General features: G+C 47.1%; 4 protein-coding genes across 4 annotated transcripts; 2 read left to right on the forward strand and 2 right to left on the reverse strand.

Moving 5' to 3' along the window:
• The first annotated feature begins 1,314 nt into the window (after nucleotides 1-1,314).
• EV420DRAFT_735596 (armadillo-type protein) lies at nucleotides 1,315-4,440 on the forward strand. The gene is made up of 13 exons (XM_060483250.1): nucleotides 1,315-1,771; nucleotides 1,826-2,635; nucleotides 2,697-2,890; nucleotides 2,939-3,019; nucleotides 3,076-3,238; nucleotides 3,290-3,336; nucleotides 3,391-3,460; nucleotides 3,518-3,641; nucleotides 3,692-3,866; nucleotides 3,925-4,000; nucleotides 4,053-4,150; nucleotides 4,208-4,217; nucleotides 4,269-4,440. The coding sequence occupies exons 1-13, from the start codon at nucleotides 1,406-1,408 to the stop codon at nucleotides 4,287-4,289; spliced, it is 2,235 nt and encodes a 744-aa protein (XP_060327324.1). The 5' UTR covers nucleotides 1,315-1,405; the 3' UTR covers nucleotides 4,290-4,440.
• A 10,079-nt stretch (nucleotides 4,441-14,519) lies between these two features.
• EV420DRAFT_1561840 (uncharacterized protein) lies at nucleotides 14,520-15,794 on the forward strand. Its single transcript, XM_060473877.1, has 3 exons — nucleotides 14,520-14,844; nucleotides 14,901-15,141; nucleotides 15,204-15,794. The coding sequence occupies exons 1-3, from the start codon at nucleotides 14,704-14,706 to the stop codon at nucleotides 15,476-15,478; spliced, it is 657 nt and encodes a 218-aa protein (XP_060327325.1). The 5' UTR covers nucleotides 14,520-14,703; the 3' UTR covers nucleotides 15,479-15,794.
• Nucleotides 15,795-17,547: 1,753 nt separating this feature from the next.
• On the reverse strand, nucleotides 17,548-19,056 carry EV420DRAFT_735751 (uncharacterized protein). Its single transcript, XM_060483252.1, has 3 exons — nucleotides 19,026-19,056; nucleotides 18,697-18,979; nucleotides 17,548-18,632 (listed from the first exon to the last, which is right to left on the reverse strand). The coding sequence occupies exons 2-3, from the start codon at nucleotides 18,871-18,873 to the stop codon at nucleotides 17,838-17,840; spliced, it is 972 nt and encodes a 323-aa protein (XP_060327326.1). The 5' UTR covers nucleotides 18,874-18,979; nucleotides 19,026-19,056; the 3' UTR covers nucleotides 17,548-17,837.
• EV420DRAFT_735723 (uncharacterized protein) lies at nucleotides 18,918-20,431 on the reverse strand. The gene is made up of 3 exons (XM_060483251.1): nucleotides 20,267-20,431; nucleotides 19,026-20,208; nucleotides 18,918-18,979 (listed from the first exon to the last, which is right to left on the reverse strand). Exon 2 carries the CDS (start codon nucleotides 20,203-20,205, stop codon nucleotides 19,195-19,197), a length of 1,011 nt encoding a protein of 336 aa, XP_060327327.1. The 5' UTR covers nucleotides 20,206-20,208; nucleotides 20,267-20,431; the 3' UTR covers nucleotides 18,918-18,979; nucleotides 19,026-19,194.
• Between the last annotated feature and the right edge of the window lie 1,166 nt (nucleotides 20,432-21,597).

Raw genomic sequence — 21,597 nt, forward strand, 5'->3', positions numbered from 1 at the left:
CAAATCTATCGACATCACGGGCCGCAACAAGCTTGGCTGTGCTCCGGCTCGGGATTCTGAATACCCTTTGCTTTATCCCTTCACAGAACCACCGGGTATTCTGTACGTATCATGAACCCAGCGAGAAGCTGCCAGACTGGCTGCTTCCTTTCGGTTTCTTAGTCATGGTCATCGTCGCATTGGAGCTCTCTGTATTCCTGGAATCCTTGTCCGTGGTTTTAGTCTTTTCTGGCTGTCTTTTTTCGCGGTGTTCTATTGAGACTTAGTCCTTCTCTTGCTGGCTCTACTATACGGCGACACGGCCCGTGATTTACTGGGATCATTATTATCGTTCAATAAATCAGTGACGGCGTGAAGAGTGCACGCGTAAGTCGACATATCGTGACCTTGTCTCTGATTGGCTTCCTAATCACCTTGACAGAATACATGGTGGGGGGATATTTGGCCAGGTAATCCATAGTCCTACGGTGACCCCATGTATGTATCAAATCTTCTCCTGCATGCTTTCTAAAGCCAACCTTAGATATCGGTATTTGAACCGCGGGACCGATGGACAAGTAGAAAGCCGAAATCCCTTCTATCGGAGTTCGCATATCAGCGGATCGAGGAATTTCTCAGATGCAGTGTGAACGCTGAATCAATGACATGCGAAAGGTACGTGCAAGTCACCCTGTGATTAGGAAGGATACTACTGATTTTTGACACAGTTTTCGAGCTTTCAGCAACATTATCCCCATTGGTTTCGGTGGTCGGGCCCGATGCTGGTTGGATTTCGAACCTTCCACTCTCAGGCTGGGATACACCTTTACCACACCAAATACTCCTCTACTGACCTATAGTGATTTATCACCTCCTTATTTGAACCTTCCATTTTCCATCGGTCGTCGCTACCTAGATCGCCCAACTTCAGCCGACGTAATGAAGCCTGATCGTGATACGTGCAATGTCAGATCTAAGCGTTTGGCGCAATCTGATAGAAATGTCCAAGGTGTCAGGTATCTATCTTCTCATGGCGTGCTTTATCATCACGACTGATTTTCACCAGGATTTCTCTTCTCTTTTTGGATTGCTATCCTGCAAATTCGAAAGTTGAATCTTCTTTGGCAACTAGCTTCGCAGTAGCTCAAGCTGAGGCGTCTTATTTTTATTTATATTTTTTTTTCTGGTCGACAGTACAGCTTTTGAACACGCCATGTCGCCGTATTCTCACATTTCTGAGGTAAAATCCACTTTTGGATGAAAAATTCGCCGGAGCAACCGGAAGACAGCATGATGGACCAAAAAGGATAGTGCGCTTCCGTAAATGGAATGCGAATCTTGATGGTGCTTCTTTCAGAGGTTATAAAAAGGGACGACGGCGACGTCTCTTGACTTCTTACCACCACCATCTCCCCCTCCCTTCCTTATGCCCTCCACCGACAGCGTCCAGCCTTTCCTCGCCGTTCATGACCATAGTCCACCACCACAGAACGGTGCTCGCCCTCGACAACCATCTGGACCACCTACGATGTCGATCTGGGCGCCCCAGCCTCAGCCGTCAGAGTCGACGTGGCCGAAGACGCTAGACTCGTTCTCGAGGGTTGCTGAGAAGGAAGTTCAGCAGCAGCCCTTGCGCTCGATACAGGTTTCTTCCCAGCAGGTGCCGATGATCACCCGGGAGGACGTTTTTGGACCTGCACCCGGTGGATGGACGACGACGACGACGAAGGAGGTCGGCGCTATCGGTGATGGGCGAAAAAAGAACAGTCCGACGGGCGACTTTGACGATTCTGTACGCATTTTCATTCTTCTCTTGTCTCAATTTCGCTGACCTGACTATGTGCAGCACGTCGAGCAGCTGCTTCGTACTCTGAATCTCAATTCACCCGACCCGTTCGTTCAGCAAAAGCCTGCCCTCAATCTCAACTTCGAGACGTCGGCGCCAGGATCCCCAGATTTTTCCCCTGCGTCGGTTTCCTCTGCTCTTCTCACTCCCACCGACCTCTCTCCGACTAGATCTTTCGACGTCAAGCAGCTTCAATCTCCGTACGAGCTCGCTACAGGCCCCCGTTCTGGCTCGTATATTTCTCAGTCCTCTTTGCTATTCGAACCCAGCTCGCCGACCAGAATCCATCACATCTCTGATAATGGCGCTTTATCTCATTCACCGACGTTCAGTTCTTCGCAGATGCCACTTTCTGGTATTCCTTACCTACACGCTCCTAGTCAACTCCACTCTTTGCCTTACTACTTAAAATCCTACGACCCTCATACTGCAGCTGCCGTTGGCAATATTGTCCCTCAGCAACCATACTCCGTCTACCAAACTTCGCCTTCGGACCAAATTCCCTCACAGCTCTTCAATTCCCCGCAGCCTCCGATATCCCATCGCCAGGAAACGACGACCAATGTTAGTATGAATCGCGGCCACCTTAGTTCCAACGATTGGCACATACCGCAGGCGACTGTTCAGCCTACACAGGAGCATTTCTCTGCACCCGCTGAATGGATGCGCTCGGATGAAAAGTCGATGGTCAATGCTCTCGGCATCAATTCTGGAGGCGTTGGTATTGAGGAACATTCCTCTGGACTTCGTTCTTCGTTTTCTTACCAGCAGTCATCGCCGTCGTCGCCTCAAGGACAATCATCTCACGAGGTACGGTGCTTAATACTCAAATTTGACTTATTCTGATGCGCATATATCCGTTTTCTATCAGCCGATCAACTTCCTGTCACTCCTTCACCCGTCGTCTACTCCACCATACCACTCTTTTGTTTCTCGGATCATCAAGGGATCAGATCAGCAAGCGTCGATTTTCTTACAGCAGAAACTCAAAGTTGCTGATTTGAATGAGCGCGCCAAGATCGTGGACGCAATTTGTGCTCGAGGCTTTGAGATGATGGCTCACAGGTGGGTTGCTGAAAATCCTTACAGATATGTCGTCTAATTATTTCTCAGGTTTGGTAATTGGGCAGTCCAACGTTGCCTTGAAGCCGCCTCGACGGCTGAGGAAAGAAGAAAAATTGTCGGATGTATGAGGTAAGACGGCCACTCGTTATTTATTATCTATGTCACTAATTTATTTCCTCTTGAAGGGGTCGAATCGTCGAGCTTGCAACCAACTGCTATGGTTGCCATGTCCTTCAAAAAGCGCTCGACTGCGAAGAAGACATTCGCCTCGCAATCGTTTCCGAATTACTTCTTGGGGATCCCGCTCAAACGCTAGTGAATAAACATGCAAGTCACGTCTGGAGTAAGGTACGAGATCGTCTCCCAATACATTGTCTTATCCCTAACAACCGCCCGTAGATCATGGAGCTCTCGTGGACTCCTCCGGCGCCACCGATCTTTGCTTTGTACGTATCTAGTCCACCACTGTCTGCTGGCGGTGTATTTGATCGCCGTTACAGCGTCAACAAGTCACTCAAAGGGAAATGGGCTGCGCTCGCATGCCACGAAACTGGATCCCTCGTTGTTCAGGTATGACTTCACCATCGAACTGAATGTCTTTCTCTAACTCGGGGCACTATTTCGCAGCACGCTTTTGAAAACCTCGAAGACTCTGCCAAGGACGGCATCGTCGACGAGCTGCTGAACCAGGGCCCTTCTGTTTTCAGCGAGGTTGCAAAAAGCCAGTGGGGTTCTTATTGCATTCAACATAGTTCGTTCTAGTCCGCCCTTTATTGACGCCGTTTCTGACGATCCTTTCAGTCTTAGAGCACGGGTCTGACAAGCATCGTCAACTAACACTCGACCACCTGGTATCAGGTCTTCTTGAATACGCAACTAATGAACAAGGGCATAAATCGGTGACTAAGGCTTTGAAGGAAGGTGGTAAAGACACGCTCGACAAGGTGGTCAAGAGGATGTGCGAACCTGCGAAAGGGTATGGGCTTGTTTCTTCTTCTCTGTCAGCCGCAGGCGTTCATGTTCATTTTGTATAGCGCCCGTCGCGCAATGATCGTCGACCTGGCACTGTCGGTGACTGGAAGTCAGTTGATCGCCAGTGTCTTGCCCACGGTATGTCCGCTGTTATCCTTCTAGACTCGATGTATTAATTAGATATGTAAAGGCCGACAAGGACCAGCGAGCGCTTCTTTACGAGTGCATTAGAGGCCATATTGTCACCTTGCGTGGGTGCAAAACCGGCTCAAAAGTTATCTGGTTATTGTGAGTCGCCCCGCTTTATTTCCATGAATGTCAAACTAATCTATACCTTACACTTAGTGATCGAATGGTACGCTGCTTTCACATGTCGCTCTTCGATAACTGACGCATTTCATTGCAGCGCGCATACTACGGCTACTGAACCTTATTCGCTTAAGCTCCATCTCCATCGGCTCATTTTCTTCGGCAATATCATTCCATCGCTATCATCATCGCTCTTATCTTATAGCAAACTCGACCGGTAACGGCACATATCTCAAAAGATACTCTTGAACTCGCATCGACATCATCTGCAGATTTTTCGGCTCTCACCAAATTTATTCTAGGAATCAAACTCACGAATCAATATTCACCGCATACCATATATCATTCCTCATTGACCCTCTGCACTTTATCAATCTCGGAACATCTCGCATTACATTCATTCTTCACTTCGCATATAATATGCCTGACATAAAGCTCGGATTTCTCGTGCTTCTTTTTCTTCCGTCTTGCAAATACATACCGCATTTATTTCACTCCCGATTGAGCAGCCATTTTTATTCTGTTACTTATATCTGTCTGTATCGTCGTCGCTTTCGCATTGCACATTGTATCCCCCCCCCTTCGACGTTGTTTTTTTGACACGTACTACCCTACTTTCTTTGTGTAGCATTTTCGAGATCTTGTAGCTATCGCACATTGCAAATAATGTTTATAGACATGTTGTCGACACTTTGTTGTTATGGACTGACTTTGCCATTCAATCGTGTCTCTCGGCCTGTTGACGTCTCTATTTCATATATATCATGGTTAGACCGTCGAGCTCCGAATGTATTCCTTCGTCAGCTGTTTTTCTATGGTCAGCATCCTCTAAGCTCGTCTCGTCTCAGCGCTGATTTATTGCGAGAGAACAACGCTTGTCAACAATCCCTAAACTGTCTGTGGAATTATAGCTTCCATCGGACCCATTGGTCTCTCGTTAGAGCTGAGAAACAAATCGGCATTGAAGCATGCGTATTGAAGACAAGAAACAGCAGAGATGAAAATGCAGTAAACAAGGGATATTCTTCGCTCTACACGGACTTGAAGTCGCGTTCTTTATTCAAGGATCGTTCCTAGACAAACCCACCATAATTTAACTCCACTTAGCGTCCACTCTTCAGCCCAGAAGAGCACCCAAATGTGTAGATGGCCTTTGAATTGGTGCTACGGTAGCAGTACTCGTTATTTGCGAGCGTTGATCAACCGCTGTATATCGAAGAGCAAGCGTCACTAGTCAACAGGAAGTGGTAATACATCTTCGGAGGGTTATGAGCTCGAAGAATTCAGAGCAGCACCTTCGGGCTGCAACAACGTTCAACGATGAAGATCACCGGTGCTTCCTTCCACACATGCTGCTCCCGATGCGTACCGTCATCTCTAGTATTCCGTCATTTTAGGAAATCGCAATTCTACTCACGACAAACTGGGGAATGTGGGAAAACTTCTTTCGCGTTTTTGCCCCTATGATAAAGTCGAACATGAAAAACGACGTACCACTCACTACCCTTGGGCGAAAAGACTAAACCTAAAATGTTCTTTTATCCTCCCAACAGCACCATGGAACTCTCCGTTAAACAGAAATAATCGAATATCTACCATACGTCCCATTTGATGTAAGCTAATAAGCACGGTTCACGGGGAACATCTCCCTCCCTCCTTCTTCAAGCGGTGAAAGATAACAGGATTCCCTTTTTAATGTCCAATCAGTGTTCTTCGTTCAGGTAATCAAAACGAGCTATCTTATTTTAGTGGCCCGAATCTCTTTACCCTCATTCCTGGACCTCTCATTTTCTAACGGCAAACGACCCAGCCGCCGCCATCCCTCTACAGACTAGAAAACTCGGTCATCCTTCCCTCTCATCTGATCGAGTATTAAAAGGATAAATAACAGAGCGGTGCATACTATCTTTTCTCTGTTTAGGTTGGAAGGTAAGTAGGGGGACTAGGAACGAACGATAGAGAGTATGAAGTAACAAGCCCGCCTGATTTATGTTTATCAGTATTTTTTTCAAGGGCTGGTTTCCACTTGCAATGAAATAAGGGGCACAGCAATCTATCGTGCATTAGCTCGAAATTAATGTACTTATGTTCACGAACATCTGACATTTTCTTCACACGTGACGAACGCGAATAGGGTGTCTCCTGACGCCCCGTCGGGATCCCCCGCAATATAGGCGAAGCTCAGAGTTTCCCACCTGACTCAGTAAGATGATACCTATTTTGCTAATAAACCTGGCAATGAGGAGGATTGGTATACATCGATTCCAACTCTTCACTTCAGCAGTCTACTGGTATCCTTTTTTGTGCGTCAGATACCTATCCGGAAAGAAAATGGATACATTTTTTGAAGACATCACAGAGGACTGCTCCAGCTGGCATACGGCCGCCCACTAGCACAGTTTTGATCATAAAAATAAATTGAGAGGCGGGTTCTCTGTGTTTGCATTGGGTTGACTTCAGTACCGGCCTCATCATCTAGAGAGACCACAAGTGGGTCGTCTGCATGAAGCTCGCAATTTTTACAGTTCAGGTATTAGAAAAGCAAAGGAACATTTGAGAGAATAAAGGGCACTAGAAATTTTGCGTCGTCACCTGCGTGGTACCACGCGGACCACGCAAGTCCTTAGTTGAACTCACCTTGAGACTACATATATACTGTGCGACACTAGGAATGCTTCGCTAAACATATCCTTGTATCTATTTCTTATTCATTGTTGAATTGTCTGTAACAAACAGACCTTTGCTTAAAAATGTTTCCAAGCTCAAATTTAGCCCATTAGTGTTCAGGGCTCCGAATCTATGATCTATATATGCCACTACATCTTAAATGTAAATACGAAAAGGTTAAATGTCCACAACTCAGATGCTATCTCACTCTAGCTGTTTAAAGATATTAAACCACGGATGGTCCCATATTATGACCATCAATTTTGCGACGATTTAGCATGGATTTAGTGTGTCAATGGTTTGAGTACCGACTCAGCTGGTCATAAAGACTAACTTACTGACGGCTATTTCTTATGTGAATATTTGCCCCGATCACGCAACCGATCACGCCAGCGTACCACGCCGCCACGCCGCCACGCGACCACGCAGGCTTACCACGTTCCACCACGCTGACAAACCACGCAGCCACACAAGCCATGCAGGCACCAACACGCAGGCCGCACACATAGACCACGTGAGTCTTTATGTGCTCTTACATAGTGTGTTGAACTTCATGTATCTATATGTTAAAACTATTAACACAGTACAATAACGTCGGATCAGCTTGTTTTCGTGGGGTTGTTTGGGAGTCATCACATACAGAGTACCTTCTTCTCATTGTGTCTTCAGTGAGAGGTAACCCCACTTCGTGTATCTCACCAATTTTCGCTTAACAAACGACCTTTGTGACCTTTTCATACCATTGAGACATTCAAGAAATCGTTTGATTCAACAGAAATGCTATTAATGATGCTAAAATTCTTCAGGAGTGTCGGTTGCACTAATCTGGAGTATACATCAGGCTACATATTCAGAAGATGATCCCGTGAAGGTGGCAACAGACGGGAATGGACGTGTCGAGGTCATGTTCTATGGACATTTGATCGTACCTATGATGTGTCACCACGCTGACGACCACGCAGCCACGCTCCACGCGACCACGCAGAATTCTTCTTGTCCGAGAATAAAGGCTGGTCCATGGTAGTAACATGGAACGGTTGTGATCGCCGAATATCACGTTCACACGCCACAACCGCGAACAGGATGATTACGTTATCTTTCTTTTCCTCCGTGACTTCGAGTCTTTGACCGCGTCTGTTTTTCAGTTCGTTTGCCCACTCAGGTTTTCTCCTACATCTCCTTACATGAACAATTCATTCCTATACCACAAGATCGCAATGCTTTCCGTGTAATCCTACCTACCCTAGTACCTACCTACCTTGCCGATTCTTTCGGCCTATATTGGCTCGAGAATCAGCTTTTCTCTACTATATATGGGCCGCCGCGAAGATGTCCTTCTACTTGACATCTCATCAAGAGACTGTTCAACGTCACTCCAGCGGCGACATGTGAGACCATAAATAAGCGTATTCACTCTCTAAGACTCTAACCTTTTAAAGGCTATATCATTGTTTCCTTAATTTCCCGGACTACGGACTAGACTTCATGCGGGTATCAAGGCGTCATATGTCACCGGCGATAATGCACATCTCGTTACTCCAGTACCGGTTGTCTTAGTCAATTTTCTGTATTCAGGGCCCTACAACGGTCTTGCGGCTAGCCGAAGATGCTTGTCATCTTAATCTTCCTGTGCAGGTGCCCTACTAATCAGCAATCGACCCGCTACTCACGTCTATCGGCAACATCTCGATGCCGAAATGTAGGAGCAAGTGGGCGTCCTTCGCCGTTCTTCTTTCACACATCCCTCGAACGATCGCGGCTGCGACTCGATCTCCTCCAGTACCTATGCCGTTTTTTTTTCATGATCTCCTTGAATACTACTACAGGGTCCTTGGACCGTGGGTTCATCTGTCATCGGAGGTTCGCGGGTTGCGGGTCAGGACCTGTTACCCTTTCACTAGCATCGGGCGCAGTCCTTTTTCCTTGTGTCACTGAAATGCCACAGTGTATGAACATGACGAGTGTTCGGGTTATTTATATGTCGGTGTTCTGCACTGAAATACTTATTCACCGGGGCATTTTGGATCAAAGCTATTTCACGCTTGGCTGGGCTAGGCTGGGCTGCCGCGCTTTCATTGACGCTCTCATATAGCGCCCTACTTCCCCTCAGCACCCGGCCTTGGTGTCGGAATGATGTAGGTCTCTATCTGTATAGGTTCACGGACTACTGAAATTAAGGCGGCCGTTAAACCTCCCTTTGTTTCTCAAAGCGTCACTCCACCGTGTCAATGAGGCTACACGTCTATTTTTCCTCATCTCATTTTTTCACTCGGTGGCGCGGCCTTGTTGTCATCCAAGTGATCCTTGCGTAATGAGCGCCCCTAGAAGAGATCGCGTACTAGGTAGTCGTGGGAGCTGGTTACCTATTCATTCTCTCTCGATCGAGATGTTTCGGGATTGAGATTCCAGCCAGCACAGCCATGATAATTTTAAATCAAAGGCAAAAACCTTCAGGGAAACTTCAAGTGAACGAATATACTTTCCCCTTTCGACTTTCCTCGGAACTCGAAGTGTCTAGTTAAGGAGAAAGGACGATTTAATACCAGCGTCCTGCGTCATTGTGATTCTAGGTTTTAGGTACCGGTACGATTTCAAGTTCTAATGCATAACAGAATCTACCTGGTTCGGTTTGGCCTGGCATTGGAGTGCGTGAAAAGACACCGAATCGACGAGTGGATGATGTTCAAGAATATAATGATCGTTCTGTTAGCCGAGGTGTTTTGTGACAAGAAGATGTTTGACATAATGAACTCGACGCCACATGAGCTCGGGTTCGGGCGGTAAACATATTCTGTCACTGTGCAGAAGACGTGCTGCGATTCTCCTCTTCCAGGGTCAGGTTGTATGACCCTCAACAGTTGTACTGCGAAGAATAGATGTGGGTAATCTGCCACCTAAGCCCTTCCCAAGCGCCTTCATACCGGATGGTTCGGTCCTATATGCTGGATGAAATACAGCCGGTATGAGCGGTATGGGTACACGTAAAGAGTAATCAGCGCTTACAAGGTTGATTCGGGGTAAGATGAGAAGGATTCAAAAAAGTACAGTTCAACGACGTGAAAGCAGAGAGAAACGCCACATCTGCGAGACGTCAAGAGAATGCCTTGGGGAAGGGGCCGCCACATACTGAGCCCGAGGCCGACTGTAGCGGCGATGACCACCACAGTATTATGTACTCTGAGTGCCCCGGCGGTACGTGTGATGTCACCGTCGACATGCAAGCCTGCGGTGTACCCCTCCTCTCATCGGCCGAAAACGTTGGGTTAAGGTTCATTTCCGAGAGGCCGTCATTGGAGAATCCAGCGTATCCATCACAGAATGAAAAACCAGTACGAGAAACAGAAGCGTCGGAGAATTAAGATAATAGAATTCAGAGCGAGTCACGCAGACGTTCTTCATCAAGTTTCGATCAAATTCCGTGCGCCGAAGTATTCAATAACTTCTGAAGTACTAGTCCGATCAAGAACATAGATGTTTATAGTAATCGACGGTGAAATCTCCCAAGATTGTGAACGGTGGCATGGTATCATGTAGAGGGGTACAAGGTACGTGATGGGTACACAGTGATTTATAAGACTTTGAGAAGATTGGCCAGTTTCTCATGTTTTACTTAGTGGATCGTGAGGTGTGAAAGGATCAAAGTACGTTCTGGAGACTTCGAAGCTCTCCCAATAACAGACTTTCCAAGTATTAACCGCTGTTGCAAGATTATACAAGGTACCGCTGGACTTTCAGCACCGTGATCCCTAGAGTCAAATTTCCAAAATAGAGTGTTTGGCCATAATATTGCAAGGAACACAAGGAGAATGGTTTGATGATGCCAAGCATGCAGAACTTGACTATCGAGTTGAAGTTAAGTGGATACAAACCGGCCCGGTTCCATCTGTCGGCCCGTAAGGCGTCGCTAGAAGCGGTCCCATCGACCATGATGCAGTTCTCTGATACTCGTGACCCTCCTTACAGCTGACACTGGTCATTCCCATTCACATACCTTTACCGACCACGGTAGTTCTTGCATCACATAATACATTCGTACCGGCGTGGCGGGTTTTCCGGTCTCGATGTGGGGTTGCCAAGCCACGTCAGCTCGCTTTGCTGATGAAGTCGTTCGGAGACGTACTCAGGGCAATCAGTTGCCTTTCATAATCAAATACGGTAAATCATCTCCCAGCTATCGGTACCATAGTTGATTACTATTATTTCCTTTACATAGTGGCATGCCATACTTATAGCATCAGGCCATACGTGACGTCTCGCTTGATTCACACGAGGCATGGCCCACTTCAAATAAAATGGATCTGGCGTGCCTACTGATTGGTTCATGGTTATGGTGCGATGTTGCTTTCTTCTCGATGTCATGCTTACTTCATGTTCTCTAGAGTACGCCGTACTGATGAAGCCGCGTTAAAGCATCGTAGTCTGGGATTCGGCTTTCCAGTGCGTGGTTAATACAACATCTACCGCTAGGCCCTACTGTCGTAATTTCATGTGACCTGCTTGATGTAGGTATTGATACGCTAACAGTCTTCAACCGTCCTTTTATTATTGCTAGCAGATCTTCCCGCCCCGAGGACGGGAACACATGCTCTGTCGCCATTATACGAATGCTCTTCTCAGTGTATTTCCCCTAATTTTCAAGCCAAAAAAATCTCACATCGATCTCATCGTGTTCATGACATATATTTCTCCCCATTCAGAGGTATCTTTCAGCTCCCATTGTCGCCATGACCTTGAAATTATTAATAAACTTCATCCTTGCAGCAAACCCCCACCCCCGCGGACATCTTCAGGGAATCCTTCGTTTATCGGTTGCTTTTTCCATCGGCCGTCGATGTGCACGAGATACCACAATTCTTGCCGTGCTCAAAGGATAGAAACAGCCAGTTTTTTCTCTTCTGACGTCGAACTGACATCTAAAGGTAGGTTGACGCTCACCGCACTGTACTGTTTCCAAGGGGAACTCAGACTGCGAACTATCTCAAACATTTTTAGCGTGCAGCTTCTTGCCGCCTCAATCAGGCGTAGCTGCATTTGATTACCGCAGACGAAGATGCGAACCATCCAGCATCCAGATCCATCTATAGAGACCATGTAGACACCGGTAGGCGTATCCTTCTCCCGGCGTCTGGCTAGATTTATCCGATACTCCCATCACCACCGCAAATCCCCCTTCCTTGTCCGGCGCGTCTCCGTCGCAATTTTTACTCCGCCCCGCTGAACTTGACGTTGTTCCTGCAGGATTGATGTCGGACGAATGCGAACAGGTCGTGTGATCGCTAACTACTCCTCGGCCTTGACTCTCTGGATCTCCAGTCTTGATCACTGCTTTCATCCACTAGCGGAGTGCCGCTATATCCTTTCCAAAGTCTTCACCCGGAGTACTTACATTCAATCTACTGAATTTTTCAATGCCAGCGGGATCAGTTAATTCTTGCAAAGAAAGGGAAGAAAACGAGCGTGGCATACGCCTCTCGATTATAGACTACAATGCGAATTCGGGAAACTTGCGCCCACCCTCATTGCAGGGATATTCAACAGTTTCAAAGTCCCTTATTGATTCCGGCGGAGCGCTGTGCCGTTACTATAAATTGCTCTTGGTTCCTTTTGATAGAGCTTTCGGTCGATATCCGCACATGTACTAAGGCATTTTCCTTGTTAATTCGCGACAAGTGTACAAATTTTGTTCTGACCTTGTTTAAGAATCTTTAAGAGGCATTCTGCATGGATTTTTTGCAAAAAATGCCCGAGACGATGATGATAGTTTAAACCAAGAGGCGCAAGACCGACTTAGAGTCTAGATCCGTAAAAGTGTAATCGCTATTGCGAAAGGACCATTTCCAGGGGCGGATCAGACAACCACCCATTGCAGTCGCTGTTTAAACGATCCTGCAGAAACCCTGGCCGTACAAGGCCGAAGATTTTCATTAGCTCTTACAGCTAAATTTGGCAGTGATGAGGCAGTGAAGAAGCATAGGTACGCTTGTTGCGTTCAAGGAGGGAATCAACTCTCCGGGATTGCCAAGGCACCGAGGCCCAGGTCTGTGTATCAAGGGATGGGCTGACTTACTTGGAGATAGAACAAGGCTAGTGACAACAGCGAAAGCCGCGACATACATGTGGCGACGAGTCGAGGCCAGTCCCGACGTGCCACGCCAATATAAAAAATCTTGTTGTCGATTATTGTCGACGCTTTGGAAAGGATAGGCAAGCCGCAGTGAAATGAAGGAGGTGATTAATCAGATGGCAGCGTTCATTACTCGCGGACCATCGATAGTCCTAGAAGACCTCCAGGATGGGTCACTCCGGATCCCGGGAAACTCCGAAGTTCTGTCTTAAGCGGATAGTAAAAAGTCTCGCCTTCTTATTAAACGTTATCCTTACCGGACTCGTCACGCAAATTCCTAGTCTACCAGAGTCATTAGTCAAGCGTTGGATGCAACTATTAGTCCGAAAGCTTGTGTTCGCCAGCCTACCGGGTATTTCTCTCATCTAGGATTGGGTGATAAGTGTCGCGTTACTTCACAACGGACTATGTGTAGGGAGGAGTTTAGCTAGGTGGAAGACATTGCTGAAATTTGGAGGCACTTACTTGATAATTACCATTTCGTGAATGATACTAGGATAAAAATTACAGATAAAAAAGACCATTACCACTGGCATTGTGCCAATTTATTAACTTTCGCCTACTTCAGTCTTCATTTTGCGTAATAGCGGATATACTGTACCAAATAAATCAGATGGTAACTTGTAAAGAGCGAAAGCCTGTCCACGCAAGTAAAGGTTACTTTCCCCCGAAACACGTCATTGTGACGCAAAAACACGCAGATGGTGAAGTTTGGAAAATCCTTTGCTGCGAGGTTAAGTTAACTGGCTTGGATATTACGAAATAGAAGACGCTGGATTCCGTAAAAGTGGAAAATTGAGTTGACTGCGGTAGGGTGGTGCGTTCAGACGACTACATCGAAGGACTGAGCGGAAGAGACCCTAGGTCATGATGGTCTGAGCTCTACTCCGGGTAGTACAAATTCCAACCAAAATGCAGGCCTCGCAGCGCCGCAAATGTCCACCTGACGAACCTTGTGTTCTTGATCAGTAAGGCCGTTATCTGCCCACTGCGATCAGTCAAAGGGACGTCGCACGCCCCTGTAAGATGACCTGGAAACGCGAGCAGAGGTGTATCCTGATTCCAGACGAACACAACAGAAGAAAATTTCTGGAAAGCTGTGAAAATAATTCAGTCCAAAATGTCCTATTGCAAATTGAAATCTGCGTCAGCGCTGTCAATATGCAAGTTCAAGATAACAAAATCAGCATTGGTTTCGAGTTCTTCCGGACAGAGCTTGTGGTCGAATGGTATACGACGCCAGCATAACTTGAAGATTAATTAGGTTATCTATCGACTTGTCAGGCTGATCTGTAATCCGTAGTCATGCTTTGATCAAATTCAAAGAATGTCCTGGTGTTCCAATGGCGTTCTCTCGGAGATGATATACCAAATCATGTAAGGAATTCTCTGTGATGCGCTAACATCGTGAACAGCGTTAATCGGATGATGCGCATTGGATTGGAGGAAAAAATCTGTGCGAATTCTGGACACGAAACGAGGATTGAACAAGGAGGAAAGGTGTAGCCACGTGGCAGTGCACCAATCACGTGAGATAACACGACCACCTGTTTGGTTTTCCAATTGCATCCAGCTCGATACCTATAGTCTTCTTCATTCTTCCGACGTCGTTGTTCTTCTTACTTGTCTATCTTTAGCTAGATCAGGCTGAGAGACATAATTCCTGAAGTCAAGGAAATCTAGCCAACCGGAAACTCCTGACACGCATGCCTCATACTACGATACGGCAGGATACGGCAGTATGTTTCTCCGGAGCCGTGAACAGTGCAATAATTTACTACGACCGGTCTATCTTGGGTCTATCAATGGACTTGGAAGCGTAGTTTCTCCTCTGCTACCGGGCAGGATGCTGCGCAGAGTGTACGACAATACTGTAGTATTCCTTAAGTAAGTTATGATTGGACGATATTCAGGTTCTGGGCGTGAATAAGGACCTACTTGTCTGTCTATTTTCGTTATTATTACGTCCGGGACAGCCAGTCAAATCTTGTACCTCGTCCATGCTATTTTCGGACGAATTTCATATATCGTCGGATACACGGCTCGATTCGGAGGGTGGAGACGAATCAAACTGCAAACTGTTCACCGGCCTCGTGTGATGGGACACTCCTAGAAAGGTCTAGTAACGAATCAGGCTTGATCTACCGATTCGTCCTACTTGTTAACCCGGCATCTCTAACTATCCTTCCCGATATATTGTCGGTCAGCTGAATCTTTTGAAAAAAACTGGGCGCCACTGACATTGGTATAAAGGTGGGCATGTTGCCAATGACTTTTCCCCAGTCAAGCTCCGGAACTCGTATCTAAATCAACATTGCATTCACCCTCACACACACACATCTATGTGCACCTCATCATCATCCTCCGTCGTGGTCTGCGATCATTCCGGACATCGCTCTTCATCTGTGCGCCCAGCGTTGACTACGTCGGGCCCGAAGGGTCGCGGTGCCAGCGAGCCTCAATGTTGCCATTGTGGGTGGAGAGGCGCCCACGCCCCAGGGTGTCCTTTCGGGTAAAGGAAGGGGAACCAGGATTCTGTGCGTTATTCCTTCTTATCTTCTCTTTTCTTGCCGCTTACGAGCCACTTTGGGGCCACTTCGTCATCAGAAGTCCTACTCCACACTGCGCGCGTCATGCATGTTCTTAATCATTGCTTCACAGCTCCCATTCAAATACAGTCCATCGCCGTCGTAATTGCTTTATATTGCTTGTGTTACAGCTTTCCGCTCCTATCACATATTTATTCCACTTATAATAGGACCTCTCATAGATGGCCTGTACGTGTATAATTGTACCTTCGTAATTGTACAATTGCATTTCTGCACTCGAGCCTGAGATAAGATGAGCGTCACTTCTGGTACCTTTTCCATATGTGGGTCCTGGGATCTATATTTCGAAAACTATCCGAATCCCTTCATCTGACCTAAAGACATGACGAGTTCGAAGAAGTCGTGAGATCGTAACGGTAGGATGCCGTAAATCGCGTCTCTCATTTATCCTTTCCTTTGATGGATGATCTATTCATTTCCGGCACTAGGGCACGAAAGGAACAAACCCTCAAGGACCGCTGGAAATTCCCGAGTCCGGAATCGACTCGATAACTCGACCTATTCGGTTTCTTCTAAGTGAGGAACGTCGCATTCTCATCCTTTACATTGTTCCCTAGTAATCTCTATAGCGATGGTTTCGGGAGTTCCTAGGATACCGTTTATCTACGGCGTTGGTCGTCGTCTACCTCACCGATCAGCCTTCCAGCTCCACAATTCTACTAGCTCTCGGCTTGCATTTTAACGTTTGAACCGTTCCCGTGATCCCTTTTTCTACTATTGATGTACGGCTTGTCTCTTACGCGTAACACTTCCGGGGTTAACGCTACTTCTGCGCCACATTCTAGTAGTCGCATACGTTACACGATGATGCTCCCATACTAATTCGTACCACGACAGGCTCAGGAATGCCATAATTGACACCCCCGGCATCGGTCGTACATGCACTCTCTAGTGTTACAAAAGAATATTTGAACCTTGGCGGTCAAGAAACAAATCTGCCACCGCTCTTGCCTGACTGCCGATGGAGCGGACTTAATTTCCGAGTCTCCACATGAGTAAGCTTGGCGTATACTTGCCGCACCGCTAGCACATGTGTAATTTCAAAAATAGTAGTTGTGATCTACGAAACACTAAACCTTGTCCTCGTTGCTGGGAAGGAGGGGGTGTATACTGATATTCATTCCGTATTAGAAGGATTATAAATCGTGTGCGTGGCACTATCAACGTATTCGTGCCTCAGGAATGAGATAAACAGTTAGGAGTTCTCAAGTCGAGAGGTACTATCTGACAGATGATTATCTCCCGAGTGACGGACTCCGGGAACTACCAGTCTTTTTGTCTATGTTATTTATATAGTCAAGCTAAAACACTTTTATGATCCAGTAAAAGCGTACGTTTCATGTTTTCCGGAGATCACTCCCAGGTTTGAGCGCGTAGGGGTAATGTTACACATTATGCTCGGGTCCCTTGTACCAGAAAATAGTGTTTTGACGCTGATTAACGGGAGGTCAATGAGATCATCGGGAGTACGAAAAGACCGGACCTCTCATAGGCGTCCTTCGCCCTACCAACGATCCTAATAAGTTGGAACAAATTTACAGGATCTAAACTTGAAACTTTAAACTTTGAGCAAACATTCTTGTCCAAAACTGTTTTCATTAACTGAAGTATACGTTTAGCCTGCCACATCTCAACTTCGGAAAAGTATCCGCGACAGCAATATCACAACCAATTAGGAGTCAGGAACATAGCCATCCCTCTCACGCTCAAAACAGTGAAGCTCTTCCGAAGTGACAGAGCCAAAGGACGTCTGAAATGATTAGAAGGACTCCGTAGGATGGAAACGTGAGGCCGAACGAATGTGTGGGAGGAGGGTGCGCCCTTCGGTTTCGATCATCAATCCATCTGACGTCGCCCTGAAACGAAGGGCTGATACTGGCTGATAATCAGCTTTAGGTAGCGTAGGACTTCACAATCGCGAGACGATCCACACCGTAGTCAAGCACGGTTCTTCCATTCACAAATGTCCGATTCCGGAGTATATCATTGAGCTAGATTTCCAAGGCGAAATTTGCTGCCCCCACATCTCCTCGATAAACGGCACCGAGAGCGGCACTGAGGTTCTTGCTATTCCAGTATGTGCTCCGTGTTCAAATTACCCCATGAAGGCTGCCACCGTAATTTCTTTTCAGGCGGAGTGAGCGTGTTACGAATTTGACGAATGGAGTAACGAACGCCATCCGACGTCTCGTTGACACCTGAACCCGACGTTCACAAAAAAAATGCAATCAGGAATGTTTCCCAGAGCATAAGCTTCTCATACCCACTACATTATTACATCGATGTTGGAGCGTCGAGCCATAACGGATTTCCCACCATCGTCTATGGTACGCAACCTATCAACTCCCTCGAATAGGTGTTTGAGATGATTCACACGTTCGCTAAGATGGTCGAAAAGGTATCGAGACCTAGAGATATATTCCTCTGCTTCCTTCATGAAATCACTCGTATAGATTTCTTCAACAACATCGGCAAATGATCTAACCGGTGCTGAATGGTCCCATGTGATCCCTCCCATGTCTTGCATCATTGCGTACAAGCCACTATGCCGGATAATTCGACCTCGTTGTTGAAGGAGAATTTCTCCACTCCCCACATCGAGACATATCGTGAGAAATGCAAGCATCTGACGGTAGAGATTTTCAGTTGCCCCTGTCTCTATCCACAGTTTGGGAGGACGTTCAAGGAGGTATTCGAAGATCACAGGAAGGAGCGACAGATTGATGAGGTGAGGGAGATAGTAATGCCGCGCATGCATCGAATTGTTCAGGTAAGTTACCATCATAGATAACGCATTGGCTACCATTTGTCGCTTTCCGCTATTTGCGAACAGTTCGTTGAGACGTTCAGGACCCCCAATCCTGAGGAGCTCAATGTCAATGAGACTCAGTAGCCGAAAAATCGCAGTAGCGATCCGAGGTACGCAGCCATCAGGCTTTTCGCACCAATTCCGTGGACGACGGCACCCGTGACAAAATTCAACGCCGCATTTCTCACAGCAACATGTGAGATTTCCATGAATAGCGGATCGGACGGTAATTGGCATTGCTTGGACACTTTGCTGAAAATCGTGTACCTGAAGGGGTCTATCAAACACGGATCGAAGAAAGATATAATTTCCATACAAAGTCGGTCCCGCAACTGATGCATAAGCATTGGTCGGAGAATAGAGGTCGTGTCATCGTCCTGAATGTCTGAAGAGACATGCGTGGTTCAATGCCAGCTAAGATATCGCTCGCAATGAAATATTGTCTCGATGGCGAAGGTGGAGCCATTTCCGATGGTGGAACAGCCAGGCGCATAAATAAGCTGGCAGAGGTATCATCGGAACGTTGAGAACGCGTATCCCCATGTACGGATGTCTGCTCTGTAGAAGCACTTTGAACAGAGATATTCGACGCTGTCGAGCTGGAGACATAAGTCATATGTGCACTTCGCAGTAGAAAAAACGCACTCATGGGTCGGCTTATATGAGGTACGAGATTTTGCCGTACTCTTCTCCACCTCTGGGAAGGGGACGTCGTCCTTCAAAGTCGCTGTAGGACTGGATGGAGAAATATAAGAGTCCGGGGAAGGAGAGCGGAAATGTCGCTTTGTGCTGCAGGTACGGAGCTTGTCCAAGCTTATCTTCTAGCTTCACAGGTATAGTTATCGGATCTGTACCTCCCACAACCTGTATCGGTATTGTTTGAAAGTCTCGAGGATGAAAATAAACGTTCGTGCTGCGGCTTTGGCGGGGTAGGGTGCCCATCCTGAACTTCTGGGAATGGAGCGTCGTCTTCTGTGTTAAGAGAGTCAGGACCAATGTTCGACGGAAGAGAATTCGGTAGAGGAATTTTATATTCCCTCTCGCGCTTGGAAGTAGCTGGACTGGAGGAGGATGTCTGACCAGGTACAGAGACAGATACTGGATCACCCTTCTCAGCCATCAGCTCCCAATTCGTAGAAGCAGTGGGAGATAAATTTGGTGGTGGATAGGCGCTGATGTCAATGTCTGTGACCGTAGCGCTCGAATCACTACCTATAGGCACAGGGATGTTCGCTTCTCGAGAATTGTACCTGGAAGCCGAAGAAACGCTAGCGTTGCGGTTGCTAATGACAGACGCAGGGGGTGAAAGGAATGGATGATGTCGTGACTGCGATCCAGTACCACCAGTCAATAAGGTTGACACCGATGAGGTGTAGCTCGGCCGATCGAAAGACAGAATCGAGGATGACTCTGCAGCAAAGTGACCAAGGAAGTCCTCCTCTTGCGCTTTTCGCATCTCTTCCAAGGTTCTCTCTTGTTCCAGAGACATCTCTATCGCTCGTTCAGTATCCAGCGTCAACTTCACATCCTGATCTACATCATTCGACGCCTCAATGGCTTGCTGAAGTTCCAGCTCCTCTTGTTTACGAGTGTTCTCCATCTCCAACGTAGACGCCGCTAAGGCTGCCTGGAATCCCACGTCTTCATCTTCATCTTCCTCATTCTCATTCTCATTCTCGTCATCCTCGTCTTCGTCATCGCTGGTTAGAGAGGTTTCCATATAATCGGTCTCATGCAGACTGATATCACCGACATTCAAGTATTCTCCTTCTTGATCGACAGCATCAAACTGCCCGGATGCATACAGAGGAGCCGTCTCGGTCATCGACTACCCAAAAAAACGAGATCGGTGGAAATCGCAGATATAAATGGAAGACAATACTTACAACGGTATTGAGCCGATAGTGTTAGATGGTGGGAAAGTGCGAAATGTCGTGCTTCAGTGACCCTTGTGGGTCCTCGGTCCGTACACGAGGCAATTAAGCGCGCGCCTGTGAGACTCATCAGGAAGGCCTAGATTTTGAATGAGATTGTGGTCACGTACCAGGGACACGGCATGCCGTTCCGAAAATATAGTACCATAAATAACAGATAAGAAATTCAGACCTGGAAAGCAGATGAAAGATTGTCTAGCCGCCGACTGAGGTTGTAGCTAAGATAGTCTGAGATAGAACTTAGATATGATGCACGCAGCGTATAACTACGTTGAGGATGTGAGAAATAAAACGACTCTGCAGGGTGTATACTCACGGATGGTACTACACAATGACGAGTACACGTTTGGGGCGTCGGGAAGTGACCAAGAGAACAGTTCGACGATAGCCGAATCCACCTCAGGAAGCAGGGGACCTTGGTCCGAATTCCGTTCGGCCGTGTGCAGATCTCAGGACTGTCAACCACTCCCGAACGCTATACACCACAGAAGCTTTGGCAGGTCTATAGTGAGGGTATCTCATCCCGAGGTAATGGGAATCCTGCCATGTATGACAAGATCAGATGCTGAGGAAAGGTCGTCAAAACAGTGCCCAACGCCGGGACCATCAAGGTACCTACCAATCAAATTCTGAGTGGGAAGTCATGCCAGCTCGCACCTCGAATCTAGGCCTGCTCGGATACTGACGAGGTAGCTCTTGGAATTCAAACAAGCTTCAAGCTTCAAGCGGGGAACAATCAGGGCTGTCTAGTGATCAATTAGTCCAGCAAAGGTAACATCCATGGCCACAAATACCCTTGTCGAACGTCAAAGGTACAACGCAATTGGAAGGGCCCGCATCAAGACGTCCTATCACACGACCTTTCGGCCCTCAGGATCCAGACTACGGAGAAGGCCCCTGCAAAGTTGACAGTAGGAGCGAAATGCTAGTTAACAGCGATAGGGCGCCCGGCCACTGCGCACTCTCCTACGATCTTTCGTTGGGATCAAGTCAGAATTGGAGTCATCCCTATTCGTAGAGCACATTAAAGCGGTTCGGGTGCAGGGTCTATATAACGTAGCACCGGACTACATTCATGGGCCTGAGGAAATAGACAGAGATCAAAGAACCCACAAGGTGCCCGTCGACGCCGAAAATGAAATCATTTGTAACTCAAGGCCATACGCCCATGCGAGATTCGCGGATCGCTACGTGAAAAAGCATTGGTCATTGGTCATGATATCCCTCTGTTCTCATGAACGCCATAACGCAAGTCCAGCGCAGTAGATCATCTGTTCGACATC

Source organism: Desarmillaria tabescens (genome assembly GCF_030435595.1).
Source record: "Desarmillaria tabescens strain CCBAS 213 chromosome Unknown EV420scaffold_35, whole genome shotgun sequence".
NCBI classification, from domain to species: Eukaryota; Fungi; Basidiomycota; class Agaricomycetes; order Agaricales; family Physalacriaceae; genus Desarmillaria; species Desarmillaria tabescens.

Coding starts and splice junctions, on each gene's coding strand:
- EV420DRAFT_735596 (XM_060483250.1), top strand. CDS start 1,406: ATGCCCTCCACCGACAGCGTCCAGCCTTTCCTCGCCGTTCATGACCAT. Junction 3,337..3,390: donor GCGCCACCGATCTTTGCTTT/GTACGTATCTAG, acceptor TCGCCGTTACAG/CGTCAACAAGTCACTCAAAG. Junction 3,867..3,924: donor ATGTGCGAACCTGCGAAAGG/GTATGGGCTTGT, acceptor CATTTTGTATAG/CGCCCGTCGCGCAATGATCG.
- EV420DRAFT_1561840 (XM_060473877.1), top strand. CDS start 14,704: ATGTTTCTCCGGAGCCGTGAACAGTGCAATAATTTACTACGACCGGTC. Junction 14,845..14,900: donor ACGACAATACTGTAGTATTC/CTTAAGTAAGTT, acceptor ATAAGGACCTAC/TTGTCTGTCTATTTTCGTTA. Junction 15,142..15,203: donor TGTTAACCCGGCATCTCTAA/CTATCCTTCCCG, acceptor GGCGCCACTGAC/ATTGGTATAAAGGTGGGCAT.
- EV420DRAFT_735751 (XM_060483252.1), bottom strand. CDS start 18,873: ATGCGCCTGGCTGTTCCACCATCGGAAATGGCTCCACCTTCGCCATCG. Junction 18,633..18,696: donor TCAGTTGCGGGACCGACTTT/GTATGGAAATTA, acceptor CACGATTTTCAG/CAAAGTGTCCAAGCAATGCC.
- EV420DRAFT_735723 (XM_060483251.1), bottom strand. CDS start 20,205: ATGACCGAGACGGCTCCTCTGTATGCATCCGGGCAGTTTGATGCTGTC.